The sequence below is a fragment of the Cydia splendana genome, chromosome 8, assembly GCF_910591565.1.
Source record: "Cydia splendana chromosome 8, ilCydSple1.2, whole genome shotgun sequence".
In the NCBI taxonomy this organism is placed as follows: domain Eukaryota; kingdom Metazoa; phylum Arthropoda; class Insecta; order Lepidoptera; family Tortricidae; genus Cydia; species Cydia splendana.
This window is the reverse complement of record NC_085967.1, coordinates 1,506,392-1,519,758: the sequence shown is the minus strand read 5'-3', so window position 1 is coordinate 1,519,758 and position 13,367 is coordinate 1,506,392. Positions and strand designations below refer to the sequence as shown.

Here is a 13,367-nt window from a genome sequence, read left to right as displayed (position 1 = left end):
TTATTCTCTTAATAATAAAGTCGCGTCCAGATAATTTTGAACACCTCGCCCGCTTAGCAACTTCTGCTGCTGACTGTACTTTATTATTTGTGACATTAGAGATTACCTATACCTCTCGCGTGAAATGATGATCCCTATGACAATTCATTTTATACGGTTTATTAGGTTTACCTACTGATTTATCTCAAATTAGTCATGCGCCATGCGTTAGCCATGTCAACCGAACTTGGATAGTCTAAGTTGTCAAAGTAAGAATATTTAAACAAATTCTAGTTAAACAAACAACACAACCAGAGATCTCGTACCGTGCACATATTCTAGACGTAATAAACGTACGCATATTCTAAAACTTAATGTGAATTATAAAAGTTATCCCATTTTATCAGAAATATCTATTATTATTGTATTAAATAAACGAATTTATGCAGTTTAACCTGAAAGATATGTACGATAAAATGTGTTATAGTTTCGCGTTTATTTTATTGTAAACAAATTTAGAGAGTTATCGTTTCATTCGCGATTACGCTAGGTTAGGTGGCCCGGCCACGACATAACTCATAGTCTACAAGTAAAGTATTATAATAATAGACGAGGAGTGTCGGCTATTATCATTCCGACTCGATGAACACCGGGCTGAGCTCGAGCGGCGAACTCAGGACGCCATTTTGGAGCCTTTACGTTCGCACAAAAGAAACCCTTAACCTAACCCCGTCTGTGTCAACGTCCTTTATTCCTGGGCTCGCCGCTTCCCGCGCCGGATTACCAATATTTTACAAAATATTTGTTGTACTTTAAGTTAGTCTAAATAGTTACTATGAACACGTACAGGGTAGATGTTATTGCAATACTCTGTAGCTGGGTGTTGCACTCGCCCGCGCGGCGTGAGTCGACGTCATTTACTCATAAATACAAGAAAATGCTCAATTATTGTGTCCACGAAATGCTCTAATGGCCACCCTAGTTCGTGTCCGTCGACATCGCGCCGCGCACGTGAAATGTACGCCGAACCAGACGGAGTCCTTTTTAAATATCCTATCTTTTTTCAGCTACAATCCGATCTTTATAATGTTTCAACGTCGGCAAAGCGTACAAGCGAGTGCGCGATCCAGTAGGCGTCCCGAGCGCGCGTTCATAAACCTGCAAGCCAGTCTGTGCGATCCTCCTGGCACTTGCTACATCGGTGTAGAGTCGAAAGTCGTACAGACTAGTTTGTACGCGTAGGCCTAATCGTCAATTGCGGACGCGCCAGATACGCCATTGCTCACGGCAGTGTTCTGCTCGTCGCGAATCATTGCAACGGCTCGGGAAGAACCACTATCGCTAAGCCTCACTCATATCTGTAACTATCTTAGAACGCGGCATACTTGAATTGTGACTAGTTATGCTAGATACGTGTAAGGACGTGTTATGTAAAAAATGGAATGTTATTTTTCAGTGTTTATAGAGTTAGAGTTAGGAGCTCTGAAAAATGACATCGTTTCACCCACACTGCTGCGTATTGTAGTGCACGAATTTGGTCGCAAAAATTGCCACCTTATAGCCACCCTAACAGTGCGACAGAATAATTAAGTTTAACATTGTATAATGTATTGCACTATAAATTGTAAATTTAAAAATGGAGGTAATTGCTCAAAATGTGTACCGATTGCAATGGTTCGCGTAGCCTGAGGCCGCGCCCTAACTAAATAATTAGTATGTTAAACTTAAGTGATATTATGTAATATAAAAATACGAATTTTAAACGAAAAACGTTGAAACGTCATTTTCTGTTTGGTTTTGTCCTTGTAAATATATTTGCTATATGATTTACTAAATGAATGTAACATATTATTAACAAGAAAAAATAGATGAAACAACAATTTTTCTGATTGTTTTATTGCATCCTTTCGAAAAAGATAAAGAAAGTACAAGAATATGATATCATAATAATGCTACTAGCTAAATACTTGCAAACACTTTCACACACTGCTGTTATTAGTTTAGGTACATTCATATTCAATCTACACTTTCAAAGCTCTCCTTGACATAGTCACTCCGTACCTACGGTAGATATTCAGTAGAGATGCTGAAGATATAAATTTTATTTACTGGCTATTATTACACCCACAACACAAGGGTAGTCCAAGAATTAGCTAAAGTTGGTTTATTTTGTAGTTAAATCTTAAAATGCGTAGTTAAACCATATCTTGGCTACTTTAATACTCGAAGTCTAGTTACCGAGCTTTCATTATTTATAATAACTAATTACCAAGATCAAAACTGCCACTAGATCGCCTGATACGAAATTTAGCAAACGCATCTTTCTCAGGATCAAAAGAACCGAGCTTTTCGCACTGAGCCGCCGCGGCGGCCTGCTGCACCTGCTCTCCGTACGCCTTCACGTCGTCTCTCTTCAACTCCACCATGTACTTCCTCGACTCCATAATCACCACTGCGTCGTCTCTAGCCATAGACCATACACTTGGCTTCACCCGAGGCAGCATGTTATGCCCTAAAAATACCCCATGGAACAGACCTTGGAACTGTGGCTTGTGAGGGTAATGGTCCAAAGCGGAGAGAGACAAGAAATGCACTTTAGCGTAATCCACATTAATGTAAGTGTCGCGATCTTCACGGAGGAGTAAAGGTGCTTCAGGACTGCCTTGAGATATCTTCGCATCGAGCTCGCTTAACACCACCATTCCTAAATCTTTCTGAGTATCCAGGTTCATCATACTAGCGTCGAATTTCTCTCGATTCTCCACCTCATATAACATGCGCATGAGGTTGCGCTCCGATACGTCAGTTGCACGTTTGTAATTTACTCCGTGGGAGGATTTCAGCATGTCCTTGTCTTCACAGTCTAAGCCGTAAGCTACGTATGGCGAAGCCACCATGTCACCGAGATATCCTCGATGTAGATATCTGTCCCCGCATTTATAAACACCAGCGGACAAAGTAACATTTGGTCTGCATACTTCAGTCTCCAGCCATGTAAATGCTATCCCGTGCTCTCTAAAATGCTTGTACTCTTGGAAACATATTTGGCTAGCTATCTCTTTCAAACGCATGTGGTAGTCCCAATCGTACACTCCCACTCTACTATCATATCTAAGCCCCAAGGAGTTTCTCAGTCGGTGTTCCCATAACTCGCAAGCGTTGAATTGGTTTGTATTGCCTGTCGTCCAAAAATTGAGTAGGTTTTCCATGTAATCGCGTTCACGATATTTCATTTGCTCGATTGAAATGCATGGTAGTATGCAGTTCATAAATTCTGGGTTTGTGACCATGCCAACGAGTTGACGTGCTTTAGCGATGATGTACCTTGAAGTCGGTGGGCGTAGCAGCATATTCCCATACACTTCGAGGAACCGTCTTGTTTTTTCCAGTAAACCGCATCTTGTAGTTTTCTCCAAAGCTAGCGACATCAGTAGTAACTGCCTGGCAACTATCTCAGGGCACCCGTCGACGACAAAGAGGTTCATGTAGCGTCGCTCATGTCTGTAAGCTTGAGAGATGGTTTTGATGAGGTGTCTTGCATCGCAACCTCCAATGACCAAGAAATTTAGCTCGTAAGCGCTTTTATCTCCTTGGTTCAAGTATTCCTCTTGCAAATCGAGCGCTGGACTGAGTCCCCAGAACATTTTTCCGAGACTTTGTAAACGTGTGTTGCTTTGATCGCTGGTGAAGGAATATTGTCAATGTCATAGCGACGTAAACAACAAGAGGCGACGGAGCGCAGGTTTCGAGGGGGTTGTCATGGCAACAGATTATTTATACTCGTTGCCGCTCGAGTAGCGGCCAGTGCAGTCGACTAATTAATAGATAACCTTTGAAGTTAATGAGGTTTATTGATTTATCCAAGTAAGTGTGATATTACACAGGTAGGTATGATAGCAAATATAGGTCGACGTACCTAATTATAAGTATTATAACTACCTACACCTATTTAGCTTATTATGAACTAACTAATAGAATAGAATAGAATAGGTTTTTATTCGTAAACACACAGACAATAGACATACATAGAAAAAACAGTGAAAAATAAAGTGTCACGAAATGGTCCCATCTCAGCATGTTGCTGGCGACTTCCAGCGCTGATCTTCCAATGAGACCATCAAGTGAGAAATAATCACGGAAGGTAACAGACAAAAAATAAAATAAAGAAACATAAAGGAAAGGAACATAAAATAAACCGAAAAATAGATTACACACATTTTAGATTTTAGATAATAGTGGGTCAACATTGGTAATTACAAATACTAGGTCCTGATATGCCGAGGGAAAGTTTCCAAAATTGCTTAATTTACAGAGAAGAAATTCAGAAGTTCTAACGTTTTTCCTCCTGGCTCGTATCGTACCAATAAGTTTTTCGGAACTTATATACGAAATATCATTTGATATTTATCACTAGCTTGTCGGTGAAGGAAAACACCGTGAGGAAACCTGCATACATTTGCGAAGAAATTCAAAGGTTTATGTGAAGTCCTCAATCCGCTTTGGGTTAGCGTGGGGACTATATCCCAAACCCTCTCGCGCATGAGAGGAGGCCTGTGCCCAACAGTGGGACGTATATAGGCTGAATTATTATTATTTTATTATTATTTCTAACGCTTTTCTTCTTCTTCTTTAACGGTCTCGTAGCCTAACTAGTCGGTAGTGACCCTCTTTCCGGAGCAGGAGGTCCTGCGTTCGAATCCTGGTAAGTTTGACACAAACATTTGTACATGAGTTAGGGATGTTTTGATTGATTTGTATGTATAAATATAGTATTTATATATGTAGTTATAACTATAAATTATATACCGTCGTCTAGTACCCAAAACTCAGGCCTTATTGTTAGTTTGGGATTAGGTCACGATTAGGTCGAGCTGTGTAAAATCTTCCTATACCTAATATTTTTTTAGTATATTTTTGTGTGTGGTATTTTGCGTGTATACATACATATGTATCTACATTATAGTTGAATCATCGAGAGCGTGGAATTGCATATGTAGTAGTATTGTTTGTTTACAGGCATTCTATATTTGAATTTTCTATTTTCTTGTACTATCAGCATACAACCACTACAAATGCAATTCCATCTTCTCGATAATTCAACTATACTAAAATCGAAACTTTCTTCATTTCTTGTGAAATATTCCAGCAACTCCCAATAACTTTCCCATCTGTTGAGAACGAAATACCTCTACTTCATAATCGAATAATAAAATTATTGAAATACAATAAGAGTTCATGTAAAAAATATTTTAATAATAATTTCACAAATTCATGCTTAATACAAAAATCAGCTTAGTAGGTACTTATCATATGTACTTATTTTACTCACTACATTCATACATAGGTACAGTTTCTTACATTTTAACGTGGTTTATTTTAAGCTATAGGTTTATTAAATTATCAGCTTATCAACGATGCGTTTTGCGTTGATACGTTGTATACAGTTATCTCTGGACTGATAAAATCCGCGTCATATCCTATTTTTTGACTAGAAATATCGCTTAAACCATCTTTATTACTGGTGTCTTCATCATTTCTTTGTACTTCTTCATCTTTTAGTAACGATTTGTTAGAATGCAAGGAGTTTCTCGAAGTAGTACCAGATATTGATTTTTGTTTTGTATTATTTTCTTCATCATCTCTCTCTATTATATCAAATATGCCTTCAACGCTCTTAAATATTTCATCTTCACTAAAATTATCGTGCGATTTGGCAGTAATATATGAATCTATGCTATCCTTACTATTATAATGCGAATCTTCAATAACTGCTGAATCAGATGCCACATTATACCCTACTGCTTTACTATCACTTGAATCGCTCACTAAAGAAGTAACGTTAGTCCGCGATGAGTTGGGTTCTATAAATGGAGCCTGTTCAGGTTCATTACTAATATTGGCATTTCTACTTGTTATCAACGAAGAGCTAACTTGTGCCTTAGTCTTCTTCTTTATACGTAATTTATTGAGCCACATACCTCTAGTTTTGGTATTAATTATTATGAAAAATATAAACAAAACAAATCCTTGATAACTTGTTGTTAGTGTGAAAAGATATGCAGCAACAATATTGTAGGCAAACAAGCCAAAAACCCAAGGTAACCCGAATAGAAATACTAGTAAACAACTTACAGATGCACGTCGAAGCATTTCGCTTGAATCGCCATGTTTTTGTACCTTTTTTGTTCCAAATACAGAACGAAGTATCAAAGCAAAAAGGATCCAATTTGATATCACTACTATAGCGATTGGAGCGTAGACTGTCAACCACAGAGCTAAGCCTGATGGGTAACAAAATGCTCCTGTAGGTGTATGGTCTTCAAATCTTTTTGTATAAGACCGTGGCGCCACAATTACAAGCATAACAACTATAATTAAAGGGAAAAACCACGAGAAAGCTGAAGCTTTTAACAATCTTCGTCTAGGGTCTGTCGCGAATATCAAAACTAATTTTCTATAAGAAATAACAGCGGCTACTAACATCCAACAAAACGATGCTAAAACAGCATAATGCAAAATAATTCCCACTGTCATACAAAACGAGTTGTAATCTTCAAATTTAGAGAAGACAATAATAAGAAAACTGATTACGTTTATCAACAGGGCTACAGTTAATTGTATCCAGATCTTATTATTAAAATCGCTTCTCCACGATCGAAACATCATAGCAGTTAGAACAATCATTAGCAGTCCAAAGAGTGACAAGAAACAACCCATTAGGGAAAGTATTTCTAAAATAGTTTCATTTTCTTCTGAAAAAACTTCTTTCGGGATGAGGACTTCAGCAAAGTGGGTGAGATGTGTACAGCGACAGGTATCCAGCAAGCCGGTTGGGGACTTGATGAAGGTGCAGCCCTCTTGTGACCAGTAGCCAGTGTCGTTCTCAGCGAAGTGCCAGTAGGCACAAGTGCGGGACATGTTTCGGGCCGGTTTGTATATTGATGGTTTCAAATGGATGTCTATCACCTGAAAATTATAATTTTAATAATTACTAAATAAGATTTAACTATCTGTTAATGTTAGTGTACTTATGAAATCTTAGGGAATCTTATGAAATATAGGTAATTTATACTACCTTCAACAAATTTTGGTGAGATGTTATGATTACAGTATGAGTCATACTCAGATTTACTGCTTACAATGTTCATTTGTTTTTTTTGTACCCAAAATTTAAGATCCAGATATTAGGCTCAAGTATCCTTAACTTTCCGGTATAAGTAAGTGGGGCATATTACAACCGAAATAGAAAAATAAAGCCTGCCAATTATCTTATTTGTACTTTTCCAGTAAAAAATATGTGACTGAAACAACTGAAAATTACACCAGTGTTTATAGCTCTTACCTCTCCATCTGCCATCTGCGTGAAATTCTCCACGCTGACACTGATAATCTTGCTATTGACGACATATTGCTCGCTATCTTGCCGTACAAACGCGCGATCTGAGCGGAATACCACGAAGCTGATGCGACGGGAGGAATCCGCCAGAGATGCTGGAAGATTTACCGCTGCTTCGGTATCGTCACTGCTGAGAGTGGATGGATCCAGTTCATCTGGAAAATAGAGTAATTATTTTTAACTTACTAGTTCAGACGTGTGGTTTATAAGCGGTGTTTGTTTTTTTTTTTGTGACAAAATACTCGTACTAATTTTGATGAAGAATTTGCCTTTGCGTTAAGGGCCAGCGTCGACTAGTTCCTTAATGTATGTGGGATCCCAAATAATGGAAAATGATCACTTTTTTTGCTAAGTCACCTACGTTAGGCTTTGGCAGGCGTGACTCACTCCGCGATTTCGTCGCTTTGCAACAGGTAGCTACAAGTACATGCGTCCCACACCAATTTTGGTGGGTAGCCATAAGCCGCGCGTGGCGCTGTCGCCACCTAGCGGTCATATCTGTCCTAATCGTAACAGACGCGTTTTGTTAGAGAGTGAATCTGCTGTACCTAGTACTATTATTTATTCTGTGGCTTTGGGAGCCTGTTATGAAGTTCTCACTTCTAATATATCTATAACTCCCTTGGCCTAAGCCAAATATTCGGATTCGGTTTTCTTCCCATACAATGTGACGCTGGCCAGACCGCCTGGGGAGACCGAGGTAATGATTTTAGTCTTGAAAATAATGGTAAGACGCAGTACCCAGTAGAACTTGAAACCCTTCATCAGTAGAACCATCGACTATTTTGAGCCCCCGTACAGGCCGCTCAGGCGCAGAATCAGCCATAACCACTGCCACGTTAAGGCGCGCCGTCGCAACGGCCGCCGAGCCGTTAAGATCGGCGCGTGCGCCGAGGGTGTCGAGGGCGGTTAGCACGGTGCAGGGGAATTCTAGAGATGTGTCATTTGTTGCTAAAAGATCGTCCATCTGGAAAGTCAATTTCTAGGATTAACTTCAAGCCATAACGTAAGGTCATTTATTTACCTATCTAAAAGTCAGGACTAGGCACTGATTTCGATTCATTTATCATGAGAAAAACCTTTGCATTTCTTCGTAGAGAAATACTATTCCCATGATACCTACTTTCTCAACAAAAGACAAAAATGTTTGGTCCGCAGGTTCAAGAAATTTATTTTTCAATCAGTTACCCATCACCACCAGTGTTTACTAGTAGGTACATAATGTCCCCCCCTATAATATTCTATAATATTTATTAGCGACATGTGTCCATATTTCATTGTTTTGTAAACGCGCCATTCAATAGTAAAATTATCAATAATATTTTAATATAGGTACCTGATCAAAAGCATTCGACACATCCTTCATGGTCACAACGGCAGACTCGTTGCTCAATAATTTGTCCAGGCCCTCGATCATTTCACTCAATTCCTCTTCTGGCTATAAAATACATAATACAAACACTAACTAATACAAATTATAGGTCTCTTCAGCAAAAAAAATCGAAGACAAAACAAAAACAAATACCTACGAAAGAACAATAAGACTTAGAAAAGCTAGGTTTTCATAAGATTTTGCACGCGAAGATAAAATTTCAAGACAGTGTACCGAGCGAAGAAATAAAAACTCCTCTTACATTAGACTTATATCGACCGGGATATAGACCGTGATTACCTATTGCATTCTTTTCGAGCTCTCGATATTTCAACAAAGTTACATACATCTTGTTCACGGGTAACTGAAGATAACGGGTGGGTGACTGGGTGTCTAAGTTGTGTTAACCGCGCTCTCTAGTGATACTAATCGTGAATCATTCTGTTCTCCTACATGTCTCTTATTGATTGATTACTTACCGATGTAGGAGTTTCTGGTAGTTTAATCGCTGAATCATTCAGGTAATCCTCATTCATGCTTCCTCCCTTCTCGTCTGTATCGTTTACTTCATTTATCACATCATCAGTGATATCATCGTCACAGTCAGTGCAGCTATCCTCAGGGTCAACTGATCCATTTCCATCCTACTTAAAAAAGATTAATCAAAAGTTGATGGTTGACTAATTAAGAGATCTGTATGAAGAACAATAAATAATAATTGAGTATAATTCTCAACTCTTTATGTAAAAATTTAAGTAGGTATATTTTATTTAATAAATGATACCGTTAATTAACCAATTCCTTGTCTAGTACTTATAAATTACCAAAGTAAAGTGCTATACTGTAATGAAATTTTAATTGGCCCTGCAATTGATGATAGTTACTTCAGCCCCTAAACCAAATCTAGAGCATTATCAGTAATTATGTCAGTTTAATTTTGTAAGTAGATTGTAAGATTTTTGTATTGTATATATTGAATGATAAAAATTAAATTAATTGTTGTTGAAGAATTTGGAGAACGATATCATCTACCTACTGTTTTACTGCATACAAGGAAGTTTTGTGTGCACTAACTGTAATTTTATGTAGCAAGTAAAATGTTGACATCATGAGATGAGTCTTACCAGGTCCTTACCAGGTCTACATTATTATTGTGAATTAAATAGAGCGCGTTTAATTACTATACAGTATAGAGATTTGATCATAATGATTAAGTAAATGAATTACAAATATTTGTTAGAAAAATAACTCTAAAAATAATGGACCCTTTCAGAAAAAAGTTTTGCATTTTTAGGTTATTTCTACTCAGAATTAATTGTATAAAAAAGAAGAAATGGTTTCCGAAAAATTCAGATTCGCACTTTTCCATACATTTTGTGACCTATCTGGGCTATCGGAGTCGAAATAGCCCAATAGGTGTTAGTTAAAAAAAATTATATGTCAACACATCTTTCTGAAAACCCCCTATTAAATAGGAAACTCACTTCTATATCCCTTGGTGTTGTATATTCCGTATCAATTATTAAACTATCATCTCCATCTATTTCAGGCCTTATTGTAGACAAATCTTGTATGTGGACAGCATCATCAGAAACGTCACCACCCTTTACAGGTTCTAGTGGTGGTTTAAATGGTGGTGGTCCTTTCCATGGTGGCCGGTGAGGTCGGTATCTATCATCAGCTTCTACACTTATTACAGCAGCTATAATATGTAAGATAACTATGGTAGTGTTAAGTTGGTGGAATTTGAAAGTTTTGTTTCTCTTTGGCTGATGTGAGTAGTGCATTGTGACTGAATAAAATCTGATCTTCCTGGACAGTATCTGAAATTGTAAAATATGATTGTATGTCAAATTTATTTAATACAAAAACATAAGGGAACCAATACTATGAGTTCTCTTACCGCGCAGGCTCTAATGGTTACTCAACTTATAAAAACGATAAATGACTAATATCCTTAATATTAGTAATTTATTTGTGTGTATTTGCATAAGAACTAGTATCTCAATAAACGTAATTTATTTCTTATCAGAATTTGTTTTGGTAAGAAAAACACAAATTAATGTCAATGAGATTGAAATTTATCAACACTCAAACCAATATAAAAGTCCGTATTAAGCTCACTGCACGGGCTTTGAAGAGACAAAGTGAAGTGCCACTATGAACGTCATCATTTTATAAGAATATGACGTTTATGGTGACACTTCCATATTCTATTACTTCAAAGTCTGTGCTGAGTTAAGGTGACAGTCCATTTCCAACGACAGCAGCACTACCGTTCATTTTACTATGAACATTGACAATAACACCGACGCGTTTGTACTAGTAGTGCAGCTGCGGTCAGAAATGGAATGTTACCCTTAGCTTGGTCCAATATAACAACGGATTTATACTTATCAGTGACTGATGAAGTGAAGTGGATAATTCGATCCATTAGTGTATCATGTTATCTCCTCGCTTGTGCCGCAGATTAACATATAGTTACGTTAAATATTTATTGGATTAGTAAAATACATTACCAATATGATATTATCCTGCCGTAGCCAATGAAAGGGGAAAACCGCTTACCACCGCTTAGTAGAGGCTTAGTATGAATGTCTAAGTTTGTGTTTTGTCTTGGTTTGATGTTGAATCATACAAGTTAAATAAAGTATGAAGTGGGATATGGTACTATTTATTCCGCTATTTCATATTTTTATAGCTTTAGATATTGGCACTAATTTAGCCACAGGTATAACAGGTATTACCTATTTGAAATGAAATGATGTACCTATTGTCATCAGTCATTACCTTGACCATGGATGCTATAGTATCGATGATACAGTGGACCAACAGAAATGTAAATCATAACCCTCCTTTTGCGTTGCCGTAGTTGGGTAATAAAATTACATACCTATCCATCAACATGCTTAAATCATAAACTTTGGCTTTACCTTAGTCGATATAGTTATAAAAACTTAACGCCAGTAGTTCGGCTATAATTTAAAAGAAAATAACTTACAGTTGATTCTAATGTTAAGTTACAAGAAACACAACATAGAATTTCAATCACAAATTATTTTATAACACAGTCTACACGTGCACAATCACCAAACACAACTTAATAGTAACCTTAGGTTTTTCACTAGCTAACTCATCTTTCACGCTAAGTCTGACGCACTAACTCATTCAAATACTGACAATATTCCAATGACATTTACGAAACAATGTGAAATACAATAACATCACACCTGATAAATTACATTAAATTACCAAAGTAATTATTATGCTATTAACAGAATAACTGTTATTAAACTTATTAACTAAATTCTTACTGTGAATCATTTGTTCTTCGCACACCCACTTATTGCTATCACCTTCGAACACTGTCGTATCAGTTATCTGGTCTTATCTAATTCGTAGAGTCGACATAATCAGTGCTCGTTAGGGTTCTCTTAAAATTAACCACGGAACTTTGGAAAATAAATAATAATAATATTACCTATGCGTGAGGTTAAGGCACACACACACACACACACACGCGCGCGCACACACACACGCGCGCGCGCACACACGCACGCACACACACACACACACACACACACACACACACACACACACCTTTTCAGTGACGTTTATGTTTTAAAATAATAAAATTCTTATTCTATCTTATTTTTTCTCTACATTTTTTGGTCAGTTTCGCCATTTTGCTTTTTTTTTATCGCACGTGACGCACATCATTAATTAAAATCAATCCGTTTTGTAGCTAGGAGGGAACATAGGGACGGACGGATACATAACGCTCTTTTCGCCGCAACCGGGTAGTGAAACTCGCTCAGATATGACACTTAATACCGAGTTATTTTGAGATCCAGGAGATTCACTAAATAAATAAAATGAGACCCAACGACACCAAAGCAATACCTATATATTTCGGCTAATTTGTAGATACAGTCACAGATGATGATTGTAATATCAATAATTTTAAATTCATACGAGTATGAATTCATATATCGTGCAGTGTGACGTGTTGTGTATTTTTGTTAAGGTGCAATTACTAAACTTGAGTCATCCTTCATATGCGTTTTTGCGATCACAAAAAGATAATACCCTACTTTATTCATATTTACAAATTGTTGTAAGTTGGTTATTCCCAAAATATACGTCACATTTTACTACTATACACTGAATCTTTCACGTTTTTTTTTGTTATTTTAATGCGGCGCATGCGCCTAATGAATTATGATGTCAGGTCAATGAGTCGTGACCCAATATAAATAAATATTTGAGCCCCAAATTAAAACTATGCTTGTGCTGTGTATCTTATCTAGTTTCGGGAGCCTTTGTTCTTGCAATGCCCCCTTAAGAATGATCCTCCAACTATATGTATTCAAGAGATACTAGGACTACAAGGCTACGATATACAAATTATACATATGTAAATAATTACGGCGGATTTGTAGTCTTTTCTACCCTAGGCCATGAAGTACCAGCCGCCCCTTACCTACTCATTTTTTTGTCACGATTGGCCGTCCCTATTATAGATCTTAGGGCAAATCCGCCACTGGACAAATCTGTATTGCTACGCTACTACAACTGCAGGGTCTAGGTACATTTAGGTAGTAGTAGGTATAATTAAGT

At 37.4% G+C, this 13,367-nt stretch overlaps 2 protein-coding genes across 2 annotated transcripts; both read right to left on the bottom strand.

Moving 5' to 3' along the window:
• Positions 1 to 1,679: 1,679 nt before the first annotated feature.
• On the bottom strand, positions 1,680 to 3,858 carry LOC134792610 (dynein axonemal assembly factor 3 homolog). The gene has a single exon (XM_063763843.1). The coding sequence runs from the start codon at positions 3,621 to 3,623 to the stop codon at positions 2,241 to 2,243; it is 1,383 nt and encodes a 460-aa protein (XP_063619913.1). The 5' UTR covers positions 3,624 to 3,858; the 3' UTR covers positions 1,680 to 2,240.
• A 1,514-nt stretch (positions 3,859 to 5,372) lies between these two features.
• On the bottom strand, positions 5,373 to 9,380 carry LOC134792609 (adhesion G-protein coupled receptor G2-like). The gene is made up of 5 exons (XM_063763842.1): positions 9,227 to 9,380; positions 8,712 to 8,813; positions 8,117 to 8,342; positions 7,322 to 7,530; positions 5,373 to 6,945 (listed from the first exon to the last, which is right to left on the bottom strand). The coding sequence occupies exons 1-5, from the start codon at positions 9,281 to 9,283 to the stop codon at positions 5,380 to 5,382; spliced, it is 2,160 nt and encodes a 719-aa protein (XP_063619912.1). The 5' UTR covers positions 9,284 to 9,380; the 3' UTR covers positions 5,373 to 5,379.
• Positions 9,381 to 13,367: the final 3,987 nt, after the last annotated feature.

Coding starts and splice junctions, on each gene's coding strand:
- LOC134792610 (XM_063763843.1), bottom strand. CDS start 3,623: ATGTTCTGGGGACTCAGTCCAGCGCTCGATTTGCAAGAGGAATACTTG.
- LOC134792609 (XM_063763842.1), bottom strand. CDS start 9,283: ATGAATGAGGATTACCTGAATGATTCAGCGATTAAACTACCAGAAACT. Junction 7,531..8,116: donor AGGGTTTCAAGTTCTACTGG/GTACTGCGTCTT, acceptor TCTATTTTCCAG/ATGAACTGGATCCATCCACT. Junction 6,946..7,321: donor CGCAGATGGCAGATGGAGAG/GTAAGAGCTATA, acceptor TATAATTTTCAG/GTGATAGACATCCATTTGAA.